The sequence below is a fragment of the Pangasianodon hypophthalmus genome, chromosome 8 (assembly GCF_027358585.1).
Source record: "Pangasianodon hypophthalmus isolate fPanHyp1 chromosome 8, fPanHyp1.pri, whole genome shotgun sequence".
NCBI classification, from domain to species: Eukaryota; Metazoa; Chordata; class Actinopteri; order Siluriformes; family Pangasiidae; genus Pangasianodon; species Pangasianodon hypophthalmus.
In genome coordinates, this window is record NC_069717.1 from 19,525,444 (window position 1) to 19,550,067 (window position 24,624).

The 24,624-nt window shown below is 39.2% G+C and overlaps 1 protein-coding gene across 3 annotated transcripts; it reads right to left on the minus strand.

Moving 5' to 3' along the window:
* Positions 1–6,891: 6,891 nt before the first annotated feature.
* pcbp2 (poly(rC) binding protein 2) lies at positions 6,892–24,225 on the minus strand. Of its 3 annotated transcripts, XM_034306702.2 has the most exons (13): positions 24,055–24,225; positions 19,285–19,342; positions 15,991–16,143; positions 14,734–14,766; positions 14,395–14,511; positions 13,357–13,488; positions 13,070–13,198; positions 10,849–10,923; positions 10,718–10,759; positions 10,513–10,585; positions 8,942–8,997; positions 8,682–8,851; positions 6,892–8,024 (listed from the first exon to the last, which is right to left on the minus strand). In XM_034306702.2, exons 3-13 carry the CDS (start codon positions 16,081–16,083, stop codon positions 7,988–7,990), a joined length of 957 nt encoding a protein of 318 aa, XP_034162593.1. In that variant the 5' UTR covers positions 16,084–16,143; positions 19,285–19,342; positions 24,055–24,225; the 3' UTR covers positions 6,892–7,987. The 3 variants fall into 3 exon arrangements, with proteins under 3 accessions (XP_034162593.1, XP_026781254.1, XP_053092212.1); XM_026925453.3 differs by lacking the exon at positions 19,285–19,342 and having other exon boundaries at positions 24,055–24,222; XM_053236237.1 differs by lacking the exons at positions 6,892–8,024; positions 19,285–19,342 and having other exon boundaries at positions 8,678–8,851.
* Positions 24,226–24,624: the final 399 nt, after the last annotated feature.

The following is a 24,624-nucleotide window of genomic DNA, read 5'->3' on the forward strand; positions in this document are numbered from 1 at the left end:
ACTTTACTTTAGAGCTGTCATAGTCATCACAAGGGCTCATAACATACCGTAATATATTATTCTTTTATTGAGGATGAGAATCATTCACGGTTCTCACACTGTTCCCACTTGAATATAAATATTTCTCAAAATTTTGATATTGTTCTCCATTGAGGAGAATCACTGAAGGTGGTGATAATTTACTTTAGTACAGGTAAAAATCGCTCAAGGTGTTGATACTGTCTTATTTAAGGGTAAGAATCAGTCAGTCAAAGTGCTGATATAAGCATTGTCTTCTCTAATCAGGATAAGAATCCTTCAATGTTCTCAATGATATTGATCTCCACTGAAGGTGAGGCACACTCAAACACACCACATATTCAGGCTATAAAATCTGGTGAAGCTAGACTGACCTCCATGTTGCCACTTCACAAATGTCCGCATGTGACACTCCTTTTAGTGCCACCGGGGAGGTAGACGGCATTTAATGGCAGGAGGCACCTCATGACCCATGTTCAAGTATGCTTGTGGAAGCACATCTATTACCCAACAGGCTAACCTGCCTATAATGGGGTTACTCTAAAAATTCACTAGATAGTAGCCTATAGCATAAGTCAAGATAAGTCAAGTGTGATAGCCTTTCTACTTAATTTTGTTTGAGGCTATGTTGTTATTAATGTTGTCCTGCCCCAATAAAAGCTGTGGTCACACGTGACAACAGCAGCTGTAGTTGCATGAACACCAGGAGCAATGGTGCCTGATGTTGCAGGCAGTGTTAGAGTATTGTTTTCAATGATGTAGAAGCTTATTGTTTACACTCTATGACCACTGTACACCTACTCATTCATGAAATTATCTAATCAGCCAATCATGTGGCAGCAGTGCAATGCAAAAAATCATACAGATACGGGTCAGCAGCTTTGGTTAATGTTTACGACAACCACCAGAATGGGGAAAAAAATGTGATCTCCGCGATGAGTGTTGGAGCCAGATGGCCTGGTTTTAGTATTTCTAAAACTGCTGATCTCCTGGGATTTGCAGGCACAACAGTATCTAGAGTTTACTCAGAATGGTGCAATAAATAAAAAACGTCCAATGAGCAGCAGTTCTGCAGATGGAAATGCCTTGTTGATGAGAGAGGTCAACGGAGAATGGCCAGACTGGTTCAAGCTGACAGAACAGCTACAGAAACTCAGATAACCACTCTGTACTGAGATGCCAATAACCATTCTGAGATGCCAGTGATCCTGACCCCTTCTGCTCCTCCTCACTGCCTGACCCATCCTGATGCCCCTTCTGCTCCTCCTCGCTGCCTGACCCATCCTGATGCCCCTTCTGCTCCTCCTCGCTGCCTGACCCATCCTGATGCCCCTTCTGCTCCTCTTCGTTGCTTGACCCATCCTGATGCCCTACTTCTGGTTGGAGTTCTCATCGGTTGAGTTCACTCACTGCTGCTGGGGGTGGCCCCATCTGGATGACCTGAAGAACCATTTGGTTTGCTGGGGATGGTGCCACCTGGGGGCTGTGGAGATGGCTTAGGGATCATTTATTTATAATTGCACTATCCGTTGCACCCAGATGAGGATGGGTTCCCTTTTGAGTCTGGTTCCTCTCAAGGTTTCTTCCTCATATCATCGCAGGGACTTTTTCCTTGCCATAAAACTGAATTGAATTGTACAATTGTGGTGAGCAGAAAAGCATCTCAGAATGCACAACACCTGGAAACTTCAGGCGGATGGGCTACAACAGCAGAACACCATGTCAGGTTCCACTTCTGTCAGCCAAGAACAGAAAGCTGAGGCTGCAGTGGGCACAGGCTCACCAAAACTGGACAGTTGAAAACTGGAAAAACGTAGCCTGGTCTGATAAATCTCCATTTCAGCTGAAGCACACAGATGGTAGGGTCTTTTTTTTGTTCCCAACAGCATGAATCCATGGACCCAACCTGCTTTGGGTCAACAGTCCAGGCTGGTGGAGGTGGTGTAATGGTGTGGGGAATGTTTTCTTTTTTTTGGCCTGGTAATACCATTCAATCATCACTTGAATGCCACAGCCTATTTGAGTATTGTTGCTAATCATGTGCATCCCTTCATGGCCACAATTTACCCATCTTCTAATGGCTACTTCCAGCATGATAATGCACAAGGTCACAAAGCAAACGTTGTCTCAAACTGGTTTCCTGAACATGACAATGAGTTCAGTGTTCTTCAGTGGCCTTCCCAGTCACCGGATCTGAATCCAATAGAACACCTTTGGGATGTGGTAGAACAAGAGATTCATAACACGAAAGTGCACCTGAAAAATCTACAGGAAGTGCATGATGCAATCATGTGAACATGGACTAGAATCTCAAAGGAATGTTTCCAACATCTTGTGGAATCCATGCCATGAAGAATTGAGGCTGTTTTGAGAGCAAAGGGAGGCCCTACCCAGTATTAGTATAGTGTTCCTAATAAAGTGCTCAGTGAGTGTATGCCTTCAACACTCGAAGCTAACTAAGTGTAACATAACATATTAGTGAAGATGATGTCTATTGCTGTAATATGCTCCAGCCCCATCCCAATGTGTAATAGTATGTAACTTTTAAAATAGGCTTAATTATCTTGTATTTGTTTAAAAGTCATTTTAGTTGAATTTGCCTATATTCAAGATTTTTTGGCTTGCTGAGATATAATTTTTTGCAATGCTGAGATGACATGAGGAAGAAACCTTGAGAGGAACCAGACTCAAAAGGGTGACACCCAGTGAGACTATAAATAATCTCTCTTCCAGAGCTGAGTACTATATAAAGTGAAACACTACATCGGCAAGAGCATCATAGTCTTTATGATTATAGTAGCAGTCCTCAGGTAAGTCTACAGTATCCAGGCGAACTTACCCACTGAAGCAAGGGTAAGATTTGTGCATAAACTGTTTCTGGATAAAGCAATTTTTGGAGTATCCTAGTTGGTCCATTAACAGCAGCAGGTGAAGCTCCAAGCACAAGTAGTATTAGGATCAGTTAGGTGGATCCGGAGTGCGAGATGAGCCAGAATAGTAGATGGATGACAGGATCAGGCACTGGCATCACATCACGTAGCAGGAGAACACATATAGCTTGACAGAGTGAGACCATATTATTAGGTTTGCTCTTATACTACAGTGGTTTAAAAGGGTGTACATTGTAAGAGAGTGCAAGCGGGGACTCTAGCAGGGTCTAGCTATGACAGCATAAGTACAGTGCGGGGAAATAAGTATGCATAAACTTTTTTTTTTTTTTAATATACTTCCAGTGCATATACTGTATATCCACTTCAAAGTTACACACGTAATATCTTTCGACGTTGTGCTTATAAATATGAACATAAAAGTATGTATTCATAAGCATGAACAGAGACATGTTTAACAAGTATTCACAAATTACCAACATTAGTACTTTGTTGCAACACAGTTACAGCTTCAGCATTGTTTTTTCAATTCTGGCCCATTCCTCTTGGCAAATTGTGTTTGGGTTCATACACAAAACCCTTCTTTCTCTAATCATGATGAGCTGAATTATTGACAAAAAAGTATATGGTTCCAATAGAGCTGATTTGTCGAAATGCTTTTAGACATGCATCTCGGTGCTTATTTTTATGCTGAGAAGTTCTGCATGCAGTCTGGGACAAAAATATACGTACACTCACAACAATTTTTGAGGCCACTGACCACCTACTGTAATGTACACTCACTGACCGATTTATCAGGAACCCCTGTACTTCTGCTCATTCATGCAAATATGTAATCAGCCTATCGGGTAGCAGCAGCGCAATGCAGAAAATCGTATAAGAACAGATCAAGAGCTTCAGTTAATGTTAAGCTCAAATATCTGAATAGGAAAAAATGTGATCTCAGTGACTTTTAATTGTGGCATGGTTGTTGGTGCCAGTCATGGTGGGGTGAGTATTTCAGAAAAAGCCTCATAGGAGTATAGACAGATGGGTCAAGCTGACAGGGAGGGTACTATAACCCAAATAATCTCTTTACACCAGTTGTAAACAGAAAAGCATCTCTGGACACACTGTTTTACCCAGATTTAGACTGTTCCTAAAAATAGGTTCCTAATAATTTGGCTGGTGAATGTATCCCAAAAGAAAAGCATTACTTTTAACAATAATAAAACAAATGCTGTGAAAGTTATACTTTGTTCATTTTGTGTGCATTTCTAATAGGACGTACTATTGCATACCTTTAAATTACTCACACTCTGATCTCTCTAATATCACTATCTGGCAAGTAAAACTACAACTTTGGGCATTTGTGACAACTTTGTGATATTGGGTCTCATTTATCAAGCTGGATATGAACAGATTCACTTGTAATTTGTTCATACGAGCATTTACACATGAAATTTGGAAAAAATGTTCGTATTCTACTCGTGCTCCAGTGTGTGTAAATGTACACATAAGGAGACTAACTAATATAAACCTTGATTTGATTGACTTCTTTACAATTTGCATGGATTACTGCACTTTTATATAAGGAATATACAAGTTTAAATTGCTTACTTTTATTACATTTACAGCATTTAGCAGATGCCCTTATCAATAAAGACTTACAGAAGTGCTATGGTGTGTCTATCAAAAACACATCTTCCTGCTAGTTCACTGGGTCAGAGAATAAGAATACCATCGTGAACATTTTTTTTTTTGAAAATCAGTCATTTTATATTATTGGCATTAATTAAAGAATATGAAAAATAAAGAATGTGAGCCAACACAAACCCATAAGACAAATAAATGGCCCTGTATATACAGAGGACAGGCCTGTCTATCTGCGCATACCTGCAAGCTGTAAACAAATGCCTCAGCTGACGGAAGATGTAGCGCTCCCTTACTATTGTTAATATTATATATTATTAAATATTTTTATTGGGATAGAAGTGAGTCAAAATAACTTCCACTTCCCAATGTAGCAGGTTTGCCTCACACCTCTGGGGTTGGGGGTTCGATTCCCGCCTCTGCCCCACGTGCACAGAGTTTGCATGTTCTTCCTGTGCTTCAGGGTTTCCTCCCAAAGACATGCATTGTAGGCTGACTGGCATTTCCAAATTGTCTGTAGTGTGTGAATGGGTGTGCGAATGCGTGTGCGATTGTGCCCTGCGATGAGTTGGCACCCTGTCTAGGGTGTCCCCCGTGTTCCCTGGGAGAGGCTCCAGGCCCATTGTCAATTATGCAGCCAGTTGCAGTTTTACTTGCTAGACATTGCAGTTAATATGTCCTGCTTAGAGAACATTAGCTACGTGTTTGCAGATCAGACTGACCTGCACTTGCAGGTACTTTATAAATGTTTATTTTTAAGTATCTTCTTAGAGAGCTTTTCTTTTTCATGCCCTTTCCTTCTCTGCTCCACCTTGCAGCTCCTTGTCCATTCTTCTGTGCATCTATATTCTGTTTTACGTGTTGAAAGACAGGTGATTTCATGATTTATTAACCAATTGTGGACCAAACATAATTTCTAGGAACTATATTGTTCCTAGCATTGCAAGCGAAAAACAAAACAAAACAAAAAACAAAGAGCAGGCCAAATCAGTCACATGACAGGCCAAGCCACCAGGATTTCTCCTGAATCTCCTGGGTGCAGTTTATTGCTTATTGTTTTGTGTGTAACTTTTGCTTCAGCTGCTTTCAGGTTGTCCTGCAACTCTTTTCAAGTGACTGCTGGTTTCATTCTTACCTTTCCTTATCATTAGTCTGAGAGCGTGTTGTGAAATGTTGCATGGTGCTCCTGTCCTGGGACGATTAGTTAAGATTACATAACATTTTTTTCCATGAGATGTTTAGAAAGCTCCTTCACCAAGATTGCTACTTGTTGGAAGAAATCCTTTATAATGATCCCAAATGCAAGTTTCACAAGAACATTTTTTGCAGCATTTCTATCTAGAACTTCATTTATGTAACCCTCCCCACCCCCTTCCACACATCTGGCTGGAGACACCTTTGGCATCCACACAACAGAGTAGCAGGAACACCAGCTGTCCCCTTGAATCAACGTCCAATATGGCAATATAATGTATACTGTAATATTTTATAATCCTACTATCCAGCCACCCCTGATGTCTATTGTTAAAAGTGGTATACAAATATATGGAATTCCTTTAGTTAAAAAAAAAGCTCTATGTTGGGTAATGTTAGTGACTCTGATGACTTGATGTTAATGTTTTTGTTTTAGCTTTACAGTTGGGACCTAGCCTTTTCCCTCAAGTAGCCTGTGTACACTTTATTCTAAGCCAGGCTTAGGAAAGTGGCTTGAACTCACATCAGCACACATTTTCAGTTTACAAAGTCTATTTAACCAGATATTCAGCCCAAGCTTACAAAGTTGTGGAGCCGACCAGAAGCAAAGCATTAGGTATAACGTATAAAACAGTGGGGCTTTACATCAAATTCACTGTCGTCGTCCGCCGCTTTAATTTCATTTGTATTAATACTTTCACCGAGCTGACATGAAAGCCTGAAGGTGCTAAAGAAGAAGGTTCTGAAGAATTGAAATGCCCAGAATCATCTTGAAATAAAAAGGTCATTTCTACCTCTGCCATTTTTGTCTTTTTACTTTCATTGCAAATTGAAGAGCGCATACGGGGGGAAAAAATATTTTGGGTTTGTTCTAAGCATTTAAGAAACTATTACTTTCTTAGCATTTATTCTGTTAAAGCTATCCAAGGATGTAATAAAGCTGCTCCCCACAGGAACTCAATTTTAAAAGTATCTGAACTTGGTCGAATTCACTAGCACTGCAAAACATATGTTTAATGTATGAGATGTGAGACACTGTTTCTACCTTAACACTTTTAGGTATGCTGATGGACAAAGACGTCACATTGTACTCACTGCATTAGTCTACGGAGTACAAAAAAAGAGGGAGGGGGAAAAAAAACCGACATTCATTTAATAGTTTCAGCATTTCACATCATTTTAATTTGCATTTTATAGTTTTTTTTTCATTCCTGTTGCACTTCAAATCTAGAATATTCTGAAAACGTGCACAAAAAAGGTTTTAGGTTCTCCTTTACAAAATAAAAATTTTAACCAAGCAAACTGAGAAAAGAGGAAACTAGTGTTACTTCTAGAATGATCCTTCTAGTTGATTAATCAGTCACACCATATAAACAATGAGTCAGTTTGGAATCCTTTGCAGGCTCCCCACCCCAATAGGTTAAAAAAAATATTCTCTCTGTTTAAAAGAAATATTAATCAACTCATCACATCAGTAATATTTATCAATTTATCAGAAATGTCTGACACGCTCTTGCCCATCCCTCTATCAAAATGGCCTTCAGCTTCTGGGGAAAATAGTAAACAGGAATGACAAGATATATGACATTTGACCAGCAATCAACAAATACACTGCAGCCTTCAATCCACTGAAATACTTCACAAATTGGGTGACACAAGGTATGTAACAACGGGGGAAACAAAGGACAAAAGAGCCAGGAAACATGTAGTGGAGCTTGTCTGCACAAAAGCATCCAGACCCCAGAAATTTCCTGGATATAAATTAAAATAAATAGACAAATTTGTATGGTACACTGAAAAAGCTGCGAACTTATTAGTTTATGTTATTAGTTCCCCCATATGTTTTGTAAGAAAAAAAATCTTACAAAAATCTTATCTTTAATTAAAAAAAAAAAGTTTTTATCAGATTTTCCCAGTACTTTTAAACCATATTGTGTACAACAGGATATGTTGAAAACCAAAGTGTTAAAAACTCTACGCAAAAGGGATTTTAAAAACATGTCCATGAAATAAATAAATAAAATACCTATGCATATTAACTTCCAGAAAATATATTTATGAAGCACAGCCTGCATGGGTGAGGACAAAAGCTGGGTTGAGAATACTTGGTTGCTATTTTTTTCGTTTTTGCAGAAAGTGAGTGCACACATGTGCACACTTGTGTTTGTGTGTGTGCGCGCATGTGTGTGTCTGTGTATATAGGTAGCGGGGGTGGGGGTAACTGGCTAATGGAGATATGGCGGCGTACGTGAAGCTCAGTTTGTAGCCAGTCCTGTTGCCTCAGAAGAAAGTCTGTAAGACAAATCAGTGAAACATTTAGCTTCGTTATACCAGAGAAAGTATTAATTGTACACACACTGACATGCTGAGTGGTGTGTAAATATACACAATCCTAGTTCCTAACCTAGCTATTCAATTAAAGGCCTTCTAAAGGCATTTAATGGCCTACATATTTCACAGATACTATATTACAATAAAATATAATGCATGTTGTGTCTTTCTAGGTATGTTAAAAAGCACGTTGTGGGTGAGAGGGTGGGGGGCTCACCAACCTCCACATCTTTTTAAACTGCCGCTCATGCGACATCACAGGGCAGCGTAACACACTCAGAAGAAAGCACTATTTGCCCCATTTTGCATGCATGAGCAACAGGAGTTGTAAGTACCAGGGGAGAAAGAATACTCCATCTCCACCCTGAGAGCATTGCTAATTTGGCTCCCAGCCACGGAAGGCTGTGGCATCTTCAGGATTCAAACTCAACCACCAGAAGATAGGGCAAATACTGTTCTGCTGCGCCACTCGGGAGCCACACTCAATTTAAGTATGTTCAGCATGTTTACTAAGTATTCGTGCAATTAGCTAGAAGAAAATGTTACTGAAAGTTTGCTAATATGTTTAGATTACAATGAAAGAAGTCAGCAGATGCTGTGTGCGCGCATGCATGTTACCTAGCGTTGATGAGGTATTCGGCCAAGCTGATGCTGGCTGGGGAGCCAGTTATGGTGACTTGGCGGTCGTTGGAGCCTTCAACAGGATTGGCGATCTTGATCTGAGCTCCTGACATCTGGCGAATCTCATTTATCTTGGCACCTTGACGGCCAATGATGCAGCCGATCAACTGCAAAGAAAAGCATTTAATCACGTCCATCAGGATCAGGACTTTAATTAAATGTTATTCAGTATTCATTCTCTCTCTCTCTTAACTCACGTCATTTGGAATGGTCAGTTCATGAGAGCCGGTCTGTGTGGTGGCATCCATGCCAGCTGTAAAGGAATAGAGATACAGTATTAATAACATTAAAAATGGCAAATGCCATTTATGATGATATAGCCCAAATAGTATTGATTGGCGAGTGGCAGCCATATTGTTTACAACAGTCAACATTTTTGACAGTGGTTCTTAAACAGAAAAGCATGTTTCTCATCTTTCTTTGTGTATGTATATATAAATTGCCAATTGCGCCATCTTGCAATTTTCACGTACAATTTTCACAAAGGTGGATTCATTAGCTAAGCAGGTAGAGTGAAAGCCCCAGTATGCTTGGCCAAAAACCCAACTGCTCAGTTTACAAACTAATAATGTAACCCCTAAAGCATGACAATGTATTAAGCTAGTCAAGTACATCAATAGAAACTAAAGAAAATGAATACTCGGTTTACTCAGGGAGAGAATACTGTTTAGCCACAGTACTTATCCTCCCCTTATAATGTCTCATGTAGCAAATCTTAACCTAACCTTTTGGGTACAAGCTGTGGTTTTCATTTCTTTCATCTTACATAGAAAAAGGTTATTCTAATTTGGTTGTGGTCTGTGTTTTGGCTGAACATGATAGTTTTGAACTGTACTGTTCTATATTTTGCTCAGTTTTCACCATTTAATGCTGTCATTCTTTCATCTTCTGTAACTGCTTTATTCTGGTGTGAGTCAGGGTGATTTAAATTACTAACTTGTGTTTTTTTTTTTTTTTTTATTTTGCACAAACAGGTGGAAACAAATAACTGCAGGAGGGGGTGGAATCGGTCAGAATTCTTTTTGGGCAGGAGTGGATTAAAAAAAAATAAAAACCCACACTGCACCAGTTCATGAAGAGTCAGCTGTGTGTGTGTGTGTGTGTGTGTGTGTGTGTGTGTGTGTGTGTGTGTGTAAATGCATTAATGCATTTAATGTATTCACATGTCATCCACTGCAAATAAACTGTTCTTCCTGTTGGTTGTAACATGTTTGGGGTTGATAATATAGAAAACTGAAATAATCAAAACAAAACATAAGCTGGATATTTCAGTTTCTAGCACTACTTCAGTTCACGGTGCAGCTTTAGTTAAAATGACAACTTTGTGAAAATCACAACTGCTACAAAAATACAACTGCTACAATCACTAATATTTGTGGGCAGGATATTAGAAAATCTCACTGGATTAATATACTCTGTGATTATAGTGGAAATGTGTGTTTATAAAAATGCTCCATGCAAGAAGAGGAGGCTGCTGTAAAATGAAAAGTGTTGTGGAACGGTTGAGACATGCCACATGTGCACTGATGTAGTGGTGTTGCACTGGTATGTGTGTATCAGCCATCGGTTTACGGATTGCTCTCAACCCATCAGCGACACTGAGGTTTAATAACCCGAGCAACAACGCCACATTTGATACACTCATACTCATAAAACAGGCAATGACTGGCCTTTAAAGTGGCCTCTGTGTGTGTGTGTGTGTGTGTGTATTTGTATACATGTACACCCCATTGTAACCACTTCTTTCTTTGTCTCTGCAAATACTCACCAGTGAAACCCTGGCTACTAGGGGCCAGAGGAAACGGACTTTGCTGCATTGCCAATTGGTGAAGTTTAGTGAGCTGTAAAGAAGAAAAAAAAAAACTCCTGGCTTACAGACCAAAAAAAAAAAAAAACCTGCTTTCTGATTAAACAGTCATATCAAGAAAACAAGTCATTTCTAATCTACAAAATATATTAAGCATGTGTCTTACATCAGGTTGGGGAATGGCATGCTGTCCCTGCACCGCATATGCCTAAAAGAATCATAAAATATGACTTTCAGGACAAACTCATTTGTCATACTGATAAATAAATAAATGTGTGGCAATTCCTTAACACTAACCTGTCCTCCAGCAAAGATAACAGGCGAACCTGAGGGTTTGGGTCGATACGGGATGGTGACACCTTTGGGAGGTGACTAAACAAATATGAGAAAGAGAGAGAGATAGAGAGAGAGAGAGAGAGAGAGATTGTGATTAACAATAGCATTTCATTAATTGTTAAGAAAACACAATAAATCAGTTGCCATCACTCGCAGTATTTATGGGTGCGATAAAGGCTGAATAAATCCCAATTTTGTACTTTACTCTCCCATTTTAGGGATTAATATGTAATTACTGGGTTTCTACTGTGCTTCATTTTTGTTTTTTTTCCCCCCACAAGACATTTGTATGGTTTGTAATGCCATAACACTAATTACACAGTCATTAACAATGATAATCGCTCTACTTGCACTACTCAATTATGTTTTATTGCGCATGTCTCTTTATACAAGCCAACTTACTACTACTACTACACTATCTGCTTCTATGTGGTCAAAAACTGTGAATCACCAACACATGCACATTATATACATGCTGGTCCATATTCTGGTGATTCTTTTTACATGTACAGTCACGAGAAAAAGAAAAGTACACCCTCCTTCATTTCTATGTTTTTAGTCATCAGGGCTTAAATAACAATTGTGTGGCCCTCACCAACTTCTAAACACACACAGATAACCTCAGGTGACAAAATGTAGTCATTTACATATTTCGATGAGATGTGAGAGACTGAAACTCCTACACAAAACATTTACTTGTTGCTAAATGTGGTTCTGCATGTTACTGAATTATAGGGTGTACTTATGCATGTTACTGAATTATAGGGTGCAACCCGAAGGTGAACCTGAAGGTTGTGGGTTCGAGTCTTGGGTCCGGCAGGGATTGTAGGTGGGGGGAGTGAATGACCAGCGCTCTCTCCCACCCTCAATACCACGACTGAGGTGAGACCCTTGAGCAAGGCACCGAACCCCCAACTGCTCCCCGGGCGCCGCAGCAAAAAAGGCTGCCCACTGCTCCGGGTGTGTGTTCACGGCGTGTGTGTGTTCACTACTGTGTGTGTGCACTTGGATGGGTTAAACGCAGAGCACAAATTCCGAGTATGGGTCACCATACTTGGCCACAAGTCAAGTCACTTCACTTATCTCTCATATTTTCCTTTTTTATTGTATATTAATACTTCTCTACTTGTAACAGCACCACTGGGCCAGATTAAATAACACTGTATTATTCTGTCCTCTTGCTGTACAGGATGCAAAGCAGCTTGAACATGCAAATATTTGCTAGTACAGTACAAGCACATTATAGGGTCTCATTTATTAACAGGGCATATGCATAGTCCGGCACGTAAAATGTGCACATGCATGTGTCTGTGCATAAAATTTGAAGTTATTCCTGTTGGTGAGGATGCGTGTATATTTAGAACTACTCTTGACAGTGCGATTAGAGAAACCCACTTATTGTCAATCATGTCAGCATATTTTTACACTAATTGCTAACTACGATGCTCACAACAAGGTGCAGACAGGTGACAGATGAAATGTAAAGTAAAATCGTATAACAGTACTTCTAAAGAGTGATTAACATGAATTGAATTTGGCACGTGCAGAGAACATGTTTAAGACCTGCAGGAACCTCTTTGCCGAGAGCGATGAGTAGCTCAATAGTGCAGTTTTACTATCGCATCCCCATGTACACAAGTTCTTTCTACTCTAGGGTTTTTGACAAGTCTGGCATTTCCCAACTGGCTATGAGCCACATGATATGTCTTACATGCGTTCAACTCACTCTTAGTACATTACATTCCCAAATATCGCAGCGGAAAATACAATAATATTGTGCACACGTGATGCTCTAAAATTACCCTTTTAAAGAGAAGTTTAACAACATAACCATAACCAGATCCGCTGCACAAGCAGGTCAATTCGTAAACGTTTAGGATTTGTCCACATCCACTGGGTACAGCTGTGCCCGCATGTGAGAAACAGTACATTTCTATTCTATCTAAGAACAAGCAGTTCTTATATACATACATAAAACACTAGAACTTGTTCTATGCATGCTTTGATAAGCAAAACGCCAGATGTTAAGTGATCCAATGTTGACCTGTTTGGAGGGCATTGAAGAGAATGTGTCTAAAAACACCATGATGAATTTTCTGGGAATGAATCCCCTCCACCACACCCAAAAAAAAAAAAAAAAAAAAAAAAAAAAAAAAAAAAAAAAAAAGGTATGAGCGCTTACCTCCAGCATGACAACACAGATCTGTTTGACACACTCGATAATGGAGAGCGGTGTCCCAGCAATGGTAATGGCTCTTTCAGTGGAGTTAGGCAGCATGTCACCTGCCACCTGTACCTGAGCTCCCGTTGACTTGTCAAAGAGAGAAAGACGACATGTTATCATCTATCCAACGAATCAACATCAAACTGCTAAAAGCATATACAATTAAAGACTACAAAAATGCTACATAATATAAAACTACTGAAGTGTATGGAGTAGCAGAAGATGTGAAACACGTTTGCACTTACCTCTCTGATCTCTTTGATCTTGCAGCCACCTTTACCGATGAGAGAACCACACTGGCTGGCCGGCACAACAATGCGCAGTGTGACAGGAGGCTTTGAAGTGGCTGTACTGTTGGACATGGAGCTGCTAATGTCCTGAAAAAAATGACAAAACGAACGTCCAAGTTAAGCAGGGGACCGCAAGCGGCAGAAATATTGGCTTAACTACATACTTCCCCCAGTAGTGAGGCAATAGCAGTATTCCTTTTTATATCATATTTTCCTTTTAATGTGCATTTTATCAACCAAGGAGCAGAACAGCACTGCTAAACACAACTCATTTTCTTAATGGAATAAAAAAAATATGTACATTTAAGTTATGCATGTATTTTCAGTTGGTTGCAAGTAATTGTCTTCTTCAAAGCAATGCAGTGGAGCCGGTTTCCTAACGGTTAGAGATTTTTGTTACTTGAGTGTTTGGTGATCCTCTGACAACTTCTTTTAAGTAATATTAGCAATTAAGAGGAGATGCGACATCAATCGTGAATATGGCTTCATTCTAAGAAATCTACTTTTGCCGTGTAAATGTAGTTAACGATATTTTTAACCTGCAGATATCTAAGAATATTTGCTCGAGAGCAGGATGACTATGAGCTTTTATCGATGGCCATCATAGAATAAGTGGTGGCCAAGGTCTAGCCAGAAATGATAATTTTCATGAATGAAGAATGCCAGATGATAAAATATTTAAGGCATTTAAATTAAAAAGTAATGTGGGTTTTAACCATGCTGGTTGACTAGCCAAATCCTTAGTTTTTTTTTTTTTTTAAGCTCATTCACTGACCTCTAGCAAAACAAAGCTGCCATTGCTATTATTTTACTGTTTACATAATTAAAATTACTTTCAAATATAGTTTACTTATTGCCTGTTAGTTAGTTAGCTTCCTACCTACCTAGGTCGTACATTATTTTAGCTTTGCTTTATTATTATTTATTATTAACCAAAATGCCAAAAGCAAACATATGTAGATATGTGTAGAAGTTGAGGTTATTAAAGTGTACCTCTTCGAGTTTATCAATGATCATGGAGAAGGCTTTAAAAATGGCAGTGGTGGGTCCTGCCAGGGTGATGATGCGCTCTGGGCAGTTCCCTTCCGAGATGTTGATACGAGCTCCACTCTGAACAGGAGGCAAGTGAAGGGAGAATGTGAGACAGCAAATTCCCACCAGTATGTATTTAGGTCAGTAATTCAATGGAAATATTCCTGTGCAATAATGATCACTCAAACAACTTCCACTAATACAGAGGCTTGAAGTTATGAATTTAAATGCCAGTGCTTTCAACGTTAACAGAAATTCAAGCAAATAATCTGAATGTCTTGCATTAACCATAATGCTCACCTCTTCTCGCATCTTCTTCACTGATTCTCCTTTCTATAGGGGGAGAAAAAAAAGACCAGAGTCTAGTTAAATGTTACTCATGTCAGCCATACAATGACTATATGCAAGGTAGAAGAATTAATCTCTTAAATGAAACTTCACAGGAGGCTTTTGCAATATAATTTTATCGCCCTTACGCGATATTACACTGTCACGATATCCAGCGATATTATATTACTCCAATTACTCTCTGCTGCTCTGCAATGTAACATCAAAGTACGCTAGTATGAGTTATCACTCAAAAACAAGCCAAAAGAGTAGTCTTTTCCCTTAACAGTGAAATGAGATATCAACTTCGAACTCTTAACCAAGACCAATGGAAGCCCCGTCCCCCAATTTTACATGCTCTCGCCTGAACTCGCTGAAAACACTGTCAACTTGTATTAGTTCTCATTAATACAAAGCGAATTATAGCTTTATACTAGCTTCAACTTAGCTTCCATTACAAAAGTTTAAGAAAGAAAATAAGACAATTAGAAAATAAACAAACATCATTTCACTATAATTATTAGTGATGTCACCAAAAAAAAAAAAAAATAAAAAAAATAAAAATGCACAATTGCAGCACTTTTGGTTTTCAGCCGAAAAAAAGAATGAAAATTTATGAAATGATTAAATGCCTTCAAATACTTTGAGCGGCAGAACAGAGAAAATGTCAGTCATGTGCGTATTAAACAAAACATTTGTAAAAAGATTACAGAAAACGTGGCGCTAGGTATTCTACGGAAAACGTATATATATATATATATATATATATATATATATATATATATATATATATATATATATATATATATATATATATATATATATATATAGCTGTGAAAACATAGTGCTATATTATGTTACTGTTTATTGTGCATTAGTTCACAATCGCCTAAAATATCCACCATTCAGCCAAACAGTTCCAACTGCACAGCTGATATTACACCCGTACCTATGCTCTTTAAATCTGAAATGGTGGCAATGCTTGTTTTTCTGTTTCGTTTTAGAATACCGGTTCTGGACGATTAAATCATTTATCATGGTTTTAGTTTTTTAAAATGGAAAATCATGAGCAGGGGAGGAAGGAAAAAAACTTCACAGGCTACTTTTCCTTGGCACGTAGCTTTGTCATTCCTGCTGTCTTGAGTATTCAAACTATACACTAAGCTACACCAAATAAAACAAAAGGTTTTTCAGGGTTCATTTTCTTCAAAGTCAGGGGTGAGAACTGACCTTTCCAATAATGCTGCCAACCTCTTTCCCATGCATAAGCAGCCTGATGGTGAGAGTGACATTGAGTCCACCTTCAATCACGCTGGAGTCCATCCCTGTGCTTTGGAGATATACCTGGTTCCACTGTATGCTCTTTGGTCACCACTGTTGAACCTGTCACACACAAAATCATCAGGATTTTCAGAACCTGTGCAAGCTTAAAAATGGCAAAATAATAGACACAGGGCTGCACAATTATCATTCATTTATACTTCGCATTTAAAACAGAAATTCAGTGTGACCAAGGAGTGGACTTCTTTTTATTCCAAGGTTTACACATGTGGAGAAATATAGGCTTATAAATACAATGTGAATTAAGGCTGTTTCCTGACAGGGCAGAGCAGCAGCAAGAAATAGAAGAAAAATAAAAATGCCAGCAAGCAGGTAAAATGTTCCCCTATTCTATTAATGCTTAAGCATTAATTAGCCCATGAGCTCCTTTGCTAGCTAGTAATTTCCAATTATAAAGAAGCAGACGAACTGCTGCATTAGTAATCAGCTTGTGTAAATTCATGGTACGCTCTCACAACCCGCACACACTGCAGGAAATGCAGAGCACACGACGTTATCCAGCCACTACCAAAAGGACAGCGCACTGCAATTAAGTAATGTTGCTTATAAAATCAGTAACAGAGTGACACACTGAACTGATGTGTTAAAGACTATTTTCCCTCACTAGCTCAGATACACTATTCACAGTAACTGGCCTTTACTGAGGAGCCTCTTCTTCACACGAGCTGAGGAAAAAAAATTCATCAGTCACTTTCCAGATCTATGAGCTTTTTTTTTTCCCCCTCCTTGTGTGACAGCTATGATTTTTTAAGGTGACACGTGTTTACATCTAGAATTTTTTTTTTTTACATAGACTACATCATGGTTTGGAAGCCTGTTTGTTTCAAGCTTGCACTCGTAAAGAGAAGGAGAGAGCTGAAACCCTATTACAGTCGAGCTACTGCAGGTCATGTAATGTGTCTAACTGTAAATGAAGTACTCAACCATTCTTATTTCTAATATCCACCATATCTATTGGTCACATACATATATGATACATCTGTATAAATATAGCCTATATTAAACATACTTTTTAGACTCCCTAATGACTCTTAAAATGATCACTTTAACCAAATGAGAGATAAAATAGGACTACTGGCTGAAATGTCAACCAAGACAAGCTTTTGCTGTGCATGTTTATTTCCGTTCGTTTCTCTATTATGTTTGTCAAACATAACTGTATGCGCTAATGATATTTGATTACTCCAAATTAAACGGGCTTGTCCCCCTCTCCTAGCGGTTAACAGAGTCCTGAAAATCTTCTAATAGTCATTTCTCAGTCAGAGCTGTCAGGTTCGAATTGGAAACAAATTCTAACACACACCAGCTCAGGTATGTCCCTGTGAGAAAGTAACACAGCTAAAGACAAAAAACTAATTTCCAGTACATCATAACAGAAGCAAAAAAAAAAAAAACAGTTATACAGAGCAATTGCATCTCCAATTCACATGTAGCTCTGCAGGAACACAACAGAGCAAAAGTACCGTTTGTGCTATTAAAAACTGAATCAAAGTCAACTGTTTTGGGTAAAATTCTGTTTTTTTCCCCTTCTCAGCCTCAGCAATCAACTTTCAATAGCATTCCAAATCAGACATACATCCTGTAGCGTTAACTGTTATGGACATCCGGATAATAAACACGGGCAGAAGGCACATCCCAACTGCAAACAGGATTCAACAAAATACGTAGATATTATTGTGAATACGCACAGAGGCACCAACAAGAAAATCCTAACAGTGTCATGTCCACGTTACATCATTACAGCAGCAAAAAAAATACTGGACATTTGTTTTGGCTTAATTACTCATTAACATGGTCTGGAAGGCAGCATAACTGAAGTCGGGGCTGTAAATAAATCTGATAAGCTGATATTGAATTCCTGTACAAGGAAGTAGCCCTGATAAACAACATGCTGTTTCACTTTCATAATTTAAGCCCCATTCATGTTTATGAGAGAAGACATCTGTACTTGGCAGATAAGGGATGATAAGATGCATTAGAGAAAGATGTTTTGTTGCTTTAAATTAAAAAAAAAAAAAAAAAAAAAAAAAAAAAAAACCCACACATTACGAGATACAACTCCATTTTTTGTTTGTCAATCTTAAAGCTGCAGACATTGCATTTTCTGCCAGACATTTAAATTTTCCATCACAATAGTATCAGGAATCTATTGATGATTTCTGATACTATGATCAATCATCAAGCCTGCCAGCAACTGCACTTTTTCACAATGGGGCCACCAAAAAAAATAAATAAAAATAATAAAAATAAATCAACAACAACAACAAAAAAAAGCATCTCAGAACGTACAACACGTTAAACCTTGAGGTGAGATCACATCAAGATCCACTCCTGCCAACCATCTGAGGCTACAGTGGGCACAGACTCACTGAAACTGGAAAGTTTGGAAAAACAGATGGTAGGGTCAGACTCTGACATCAGCATGAATCCATGCAGCCAACCTGCCTTGAGTCTACAGTCCAGGCTGGTGGTGGCGGTGTATTAGCGTGGGGAATGTTTTCTTGGCACACACTGGGCCCGTACCAGATGTGCATCGTTTGAATGCCACAGCCGATCGCAGTATCTCTGCTGACCACGTGCACCCCCTTATGACTATAATTTTATAATGGCTACTTCCAGCCATGTCACAAAATGCAACAAAATTCATCTCGAACTTGTTCCAAGAACATGACAATGAGTTCGGTATACTTCAACGGCCTCACCATTCACAAGATCGGAATCCAGTAATTCACCTTTGGGACGAGGTAGAATGGGAGATTCACAGCATGACTGCGCAGATGACAAATCTGCAGTAATTACGTGATGCAATCATGTCAACATGGATCAGATTCTGAAGGCAATGTTTCAAACACATTATAGAACCCATGCCATGGGGGTGGATCACAAGTGCTTAATTTAAATGCAGTTCATTGCTTGGTCATAAGCCACCTGCAAAAATCACCAGTTACAGACATTTCACTTTAAGCAAAACAACTTACCCATGTGATCAGGGAAAGGCTTCACTGACTACATTTACATGCACATCAGTATTCCAATTTTAATTGGAATTTGGCAGTATTATAATTAATATTGTGTCATGTAAACACCGCAATCCAATTTCCTGATTCAGATTAAGACAATATTCTCATGTTAACAGTCCTCAATGACAAAACACAAGTAGAGACACAAACACCATGAACTTACCCCTTCCTGGCAGGGCCTAGAACAGCTGATAAAGTCAAAAGCTGAAGCTACAACGTTCCTTCAGTCAGTTCAGAGAAAAAAAAAAAAAAAAAAAAAAAAAAAAAAAAAAAAAAAAAAAAAAAAAAATCAATGGCCTGAATAACATTTATCCCCAAACAGGGAACCGATTCACGTCACAAAGCACAACTTTGAAGTAAACCGTCTTGTGGTACATAGGGACAGCCATTGCACCCTTGGAACAGTCGAGGCCGCAAACAGCCTTTACTTAAAGGCTCATCAGTAAGCAAGATCATGCTAATATTCTAATCTTTATATGATCTCAGCAGTTACTGTGTTATATGTTTGTTTAAACAGCTTCCTCCTGTATCTTACATTAGATAAAGACTGTAACTGGATTTCGAGAGCTCTGTATCTTATCCTGCTTTCAGCACATTTATAAGGTTACTTAAAAGCTGTTCTTTTAAATTTTTTTTTTTTTTTTTTTTTTTTTTTTTATAAACAACATTTGCAGCATATGCACAAACATCCAGAGAGATAAAAATAGCAAGTCTCTGGGTCAAAACAGGGCTGCACATTAAAAATTAAAAATAAAATAAAAATTGCAATATCTATCTGCTTCTAAATGCAACTTGACTCCTCTGCAGCATCTGCACGGTGAGACTATAGAAGAAAAGGGGGAAAAAACCTTTTTTTTTTTAAATTTTATAATGACTCAAATGGCCACTTGTGAGAACGAACAATTCAGTGTTTAATATTATGTACTGAATGCTAAATTCCCAATTACTACACAATTAAATGCATCAAATGAATGAATGCAGAGATTTAGTGGCTGCATGCACCCTCCCACTCAAAACAAGTGTCCTACAAGTTGCCAAGAACATCAACATTGCCAAAATAAATTAATTACTGGTTTCCATGGTCATAAGTTTGGGGACAAAAGTCTGGGACAGGAATGATGGGTCCCAAAAAATCCTACCTGCATGTTGTATTGACCAAATGATTGTATTGACCTAAAGTGTTTACTTGCTGTATCAAGTGCATCCCATAAAAAAAACAAACCAGAAGCTCTAATAGAAAGTTTGAAGTTGGAGGTCTTTTTAAAAACCAATAGAGAGAGAGAGAAAAAATTAAACCAAAGGCCCCACCCAAAGGCTGATTAAATTTGAATGGCTGCTACAACTCAAGTGCATCACACTTGCTATATTTGTATATGCAGATGCATTGTAGGATACTTGTTGACTTGCTCAAATCATTTTCCCCTTAAGGGAAATCACTGACACCCCGTAAGGGCTGTTCCATTACTTTATCAAGTCACATGAAGTTCGCTACATGACCCCTTAGAGGAGCAATAGAAATGTAGACTGAACGTAGATAGTGAAATGTAGAAATGCATACTGGCCATTAATCATTCATTCATTTTCAGTAACCACTTTATCCTGGTCAGGGTTGCAGCAAGTCTGGAGCTAACCCCGGGAACACTGGGTGTGAGGTCCCCCGATGGGATTCCAGTCTATTGCAGTGCACCACATTCATGCATTCACACCTAGGGGCAATTAAGCATAGCCAATCTGCCTACATGCTTGTTCTTTTAAAGTGGGCAGAAACTGGAGAACCTGGAGAAAACCTAGGCAAAGACAGGGAGAAGATGTAAAACTGTTTACAGACAGTAACCTGAGCTCAGGATCAGACCCCGGACCCTGGAGCTGTGAGGCAGCAATGCTACCCACTCCACCACTGCCCATAAATAACCTGAAATCAAACCAAAGTGAAACAAGAGTGGACAAAGTTGTTTAAGTGTAAAACAGCTTTGTTAAAGTTTAATAAAACATATGTACATTACGCTTGTACTTAGAAACTTTGCTGAGGTAGATCAGCTCACTCAACCTAGCCTAATTAGGTTTTAAACAACAAAATGAAACTTACGTGATGCTGAAAGTACATTTATTCATCTGGTAGACCGTTTACTCCAAAATGACTTACAGCTGAGCCCAGCAGTGGAGGGTTAAGGCTGATTTATATTTACTGTTAACTACACATACACAAGATGGCCGCCACACATCATGTGGTCATTTGGCGTGAAGCCTTTGCACGTCCTCAGAAATTAACGTGACTCTTCCACCTAGCGCAATACTAATGTAAACAAGGGAGGCAGTATAGCACCATGTGACACTAGCTGTTTCCATCCATGTATTTTTATGTGAATTTTGGGATCTCATTTATTTAAAAAAAAAAAAAAAAAAAAAAAAAAAAAAAACCCACACTGGATGGAAACACCAGATGCGAATAAAATCTCCAAAATGTGCATAAAAAAACATATGCTCTCAATTGAGGCAGATAATTTTTTATTCGATAAGAAGACATGCGCATAACTACCATGAAAACACATTTACTAAATAAATTCCTCGATGTGCATCAAGGCAAAATAGGAATATGGGTTCCGTCCAGAGCGCCATATACCTGTGGTACATGATGAAGCTGTGTTTAACCATCTCACGTGCTTCAGAAAGGTCTGGCAATTTTATTTAGTTGCTCATCATGTGTGCATGAACGGCCTGACACACAGAATACACACAACGGTGAGCTGTGGTTTTGCTGACACCAAATGTCTGCTCCACACCTGCGTATTCAGCACATGTGGCCAACTTACACAGCGCAGTGGCAATGGGGCAAGGTGGATCGGCGTAACTGGACTAACCAGCGGACCAATCTCGATGCACAGCATCTCAAATGTTTGTCATTCTGAAATACCTGAGCCAAACTCGGTCATTGAAATGATTTGGTATAATTACCTTCCAGAATTCTCTCATATGACTCCGTTCCCAAATATCAGGTGTCCGCCTCCGATCGCAAGATAACATGAGATTTGTGATAGCGTTTCATCTGTGCGCTCTGAATCGCAAGCAATTTATTATATTGGAGGGAAAAAAGAGCCACAGTATTTGTATTGATATTTATAATTTTGTATTCAATTTTGTTCTCTTGAACACATAGGATGGAAACGGTGCTTTCCTCGCAAATGTTTTACGCAATATTCCAATTTTTCGCGTAAGCTAAATTCACAACTTGGATAAAAACATAGCTACTGTGTCCCCAACTACGTAAACAAACTAACGTCGGGTCTCAAATCGCATACTTACGTACTACCCTAGACCATTCCTGAATACTAAACCTAACAGATTTCATATTACACTAAGTTTTTGAACTTGAAAAACCTCTTCAAGGTAGTGAAAACTCCGTTCTGAGTACCAGTCTTCCGGATTTTCTTGATTCAGTATTTTTTTAAAGGTACGCTGAGGGTTTAAACTTTAACACGCAGCAGTTCATGACGACCATCACGAAGACAGCACAAAGCTGCGCATGAAATCGCTAAAGCTTCCAGTTTGACTTGGAAAGCGGATGGATTGAGATGTTTTGGCTCTGAAGTGCCATCTAGTGGACGCTGATTTGAATCCTCTAGATGTATATAAGATACGCAAGCGAGTAAGTGAACAATGGCGCGTGTTTAAGTGAAGTATATTCTTGCTCAAGGACTCAGCAGTAGCAATTTAGTGGTACAGGGAATCTCCCAACCTCCTGATCTGCACTGTATACTCATCTATAGTGATCATCAACTATCATTTCATGCATGTCTATATTTACTACCTAGGGCAAGTGAGTTCCAAGTTTGTTTAAAACCTGCTCTCCTTACTAACCCCCCCTAACCACCACCACCATTCCCTTATTCAGCAAGTAGCCACTTATGTGTTACTATAATCCGAGTTGTGAGGGGAAGTCAGGCAGGATGTGTTATAAAATGATTACTCAAACAATAGTTGATGTTGCAAATGCATGTGAGAATTTGCTTTAATGCATGTATCGCAGGCTTGTTCGCTCGTGCTGAATGCTACATAAACACGCACACGCGCGCGTGCAGTTAGCTAACTAGCTAGCTGACGAGTGCTGAATGTTGCGTCCTCCTCACAAACGCACTTAGCGGCGATAAACCAGGCTAACAAACACCAGGGTGTCTAGTTACCTTTTTAAAAAACAAAACAAAAAACTAAAGAAATATGCTAAAGAAGTGGGGTAAATAATAGAAAGCTAGGTCTAGGTATAAATGTAGAAATATGAAGCAACAGGAAAAGGCCGAATTGTGTACAGTCGTTTATTAGCGCGGCCATCTCGCATGGCGCAAAATGGCAACAATACGTCATAACGTAAAGCCGTACACAAGCAGCAGTAATACCCCGACTCCACTGCTGCTAGCTTCGTGCTAACCATCTGTCAGGAATGAGCTGAATTCGAAATATTACAGAACTCATTCACACAGACGAATTCGGTAAAAAGCAGACTTTTCTATATCACGATAGTAATTTAAGCGGCTCAGCTTATCAGCTAGCAAACCATTAGCTGTTTAGCTGTCATAAGCGCATCTTAGCTTAGCAACCACACCACTAGCTAACGCTAACACACACATACATACACACACACACAGTTAGTAGTCTCAAACTAGACTAGCCACTAACTCAACTAAACCAGAAGCTAAAACCAAAATACATTATAAAACCACTATCTACAAACTTAACGAAAAACGATAACCCGAGGGGAAAAAAGAAAATCCTCATTTGAACATCACGAGTTTTAGCCTGTTAGCAAGGTTAGCTCGCATCCGCAGAGGCCTAGTGAGCATACGCACTCTGCCCGATGATCTTCATTAGTCTTGCTGTAGTTCTGCAAAAAAAACGACGATTTATACATAAATAAAAGAGACACAGATATATGTTCTCGTACCTGTTCCAACCCTGGCGATGAGTTCAGGGGAGGGGTAGGGTTTATAGGGTAAAAAGGGGAAAGGTTCGGGAGGGAATTTAGAGAGGATTCGGGGAAGAGGGAAGACACACAATTGCGTGATCAGACTCCACTCTCCTCGTACAAAGACAACGAAACGCGCTCCAATCAACTTTCACCCCTGACCACGTATTGCGTCACACGTCCCGCCCCTTCCGCTTCTTTGTCCTTTTTCTAGTTCTACTACGCCGCTGGAGAGCAGAGCAGATCAGATCAGAGCAAAGCAGTGCAGATCAGATTCAGAGACGTGCAGAGCAGATTCAGAGACGTGCAGAGCAGATTCAGAGCAGATTCAGAGCAGATCAGATTCAGTGCAGAACAGATCAGATTCAGAGCAGATCAGAGCAGTGCAGATCAGATTCAGAGCAGTGCCGATCAGATAAGATTCAGAGCAGTGCAGAACAGATCAGATAAGATTCAGAGCAGTGCAGAACAGATCAGATAAGATTCAGAGCAGTGCAGATCAGATTGAGAGCAGAGCAGTTCAGATCAGATACAAAGTAGATCAGATTC

What these genes read in the sequence shown, in the direction of transcription:
- pcbp2 (XM_034306702.2), bottom strand. Translation starts at nt 16,083, where the DNA reads ATGGACTCCAGCGTGATTGAAGGTGGACTCAATGTCACTCTCACCATC. An exon ending in TTGGCAGCATTATTGGAAAG is followed by an intron (nt 14,767 to 15,990) that starts GTCAGTTCTCAC and finishes CTCCCCCTATAG; the next exon opens with AAAGGAGAATCAGTGAAGAA. An exon ending in TCATTGATAAACTCGAAGAG is followed by an intron (nt 13,489 to 14,394) that starts GTACACTTTAAT and finishes CATTTTTTTCAG; the next exon opens with GACATTAGCAGCTCCATGTC.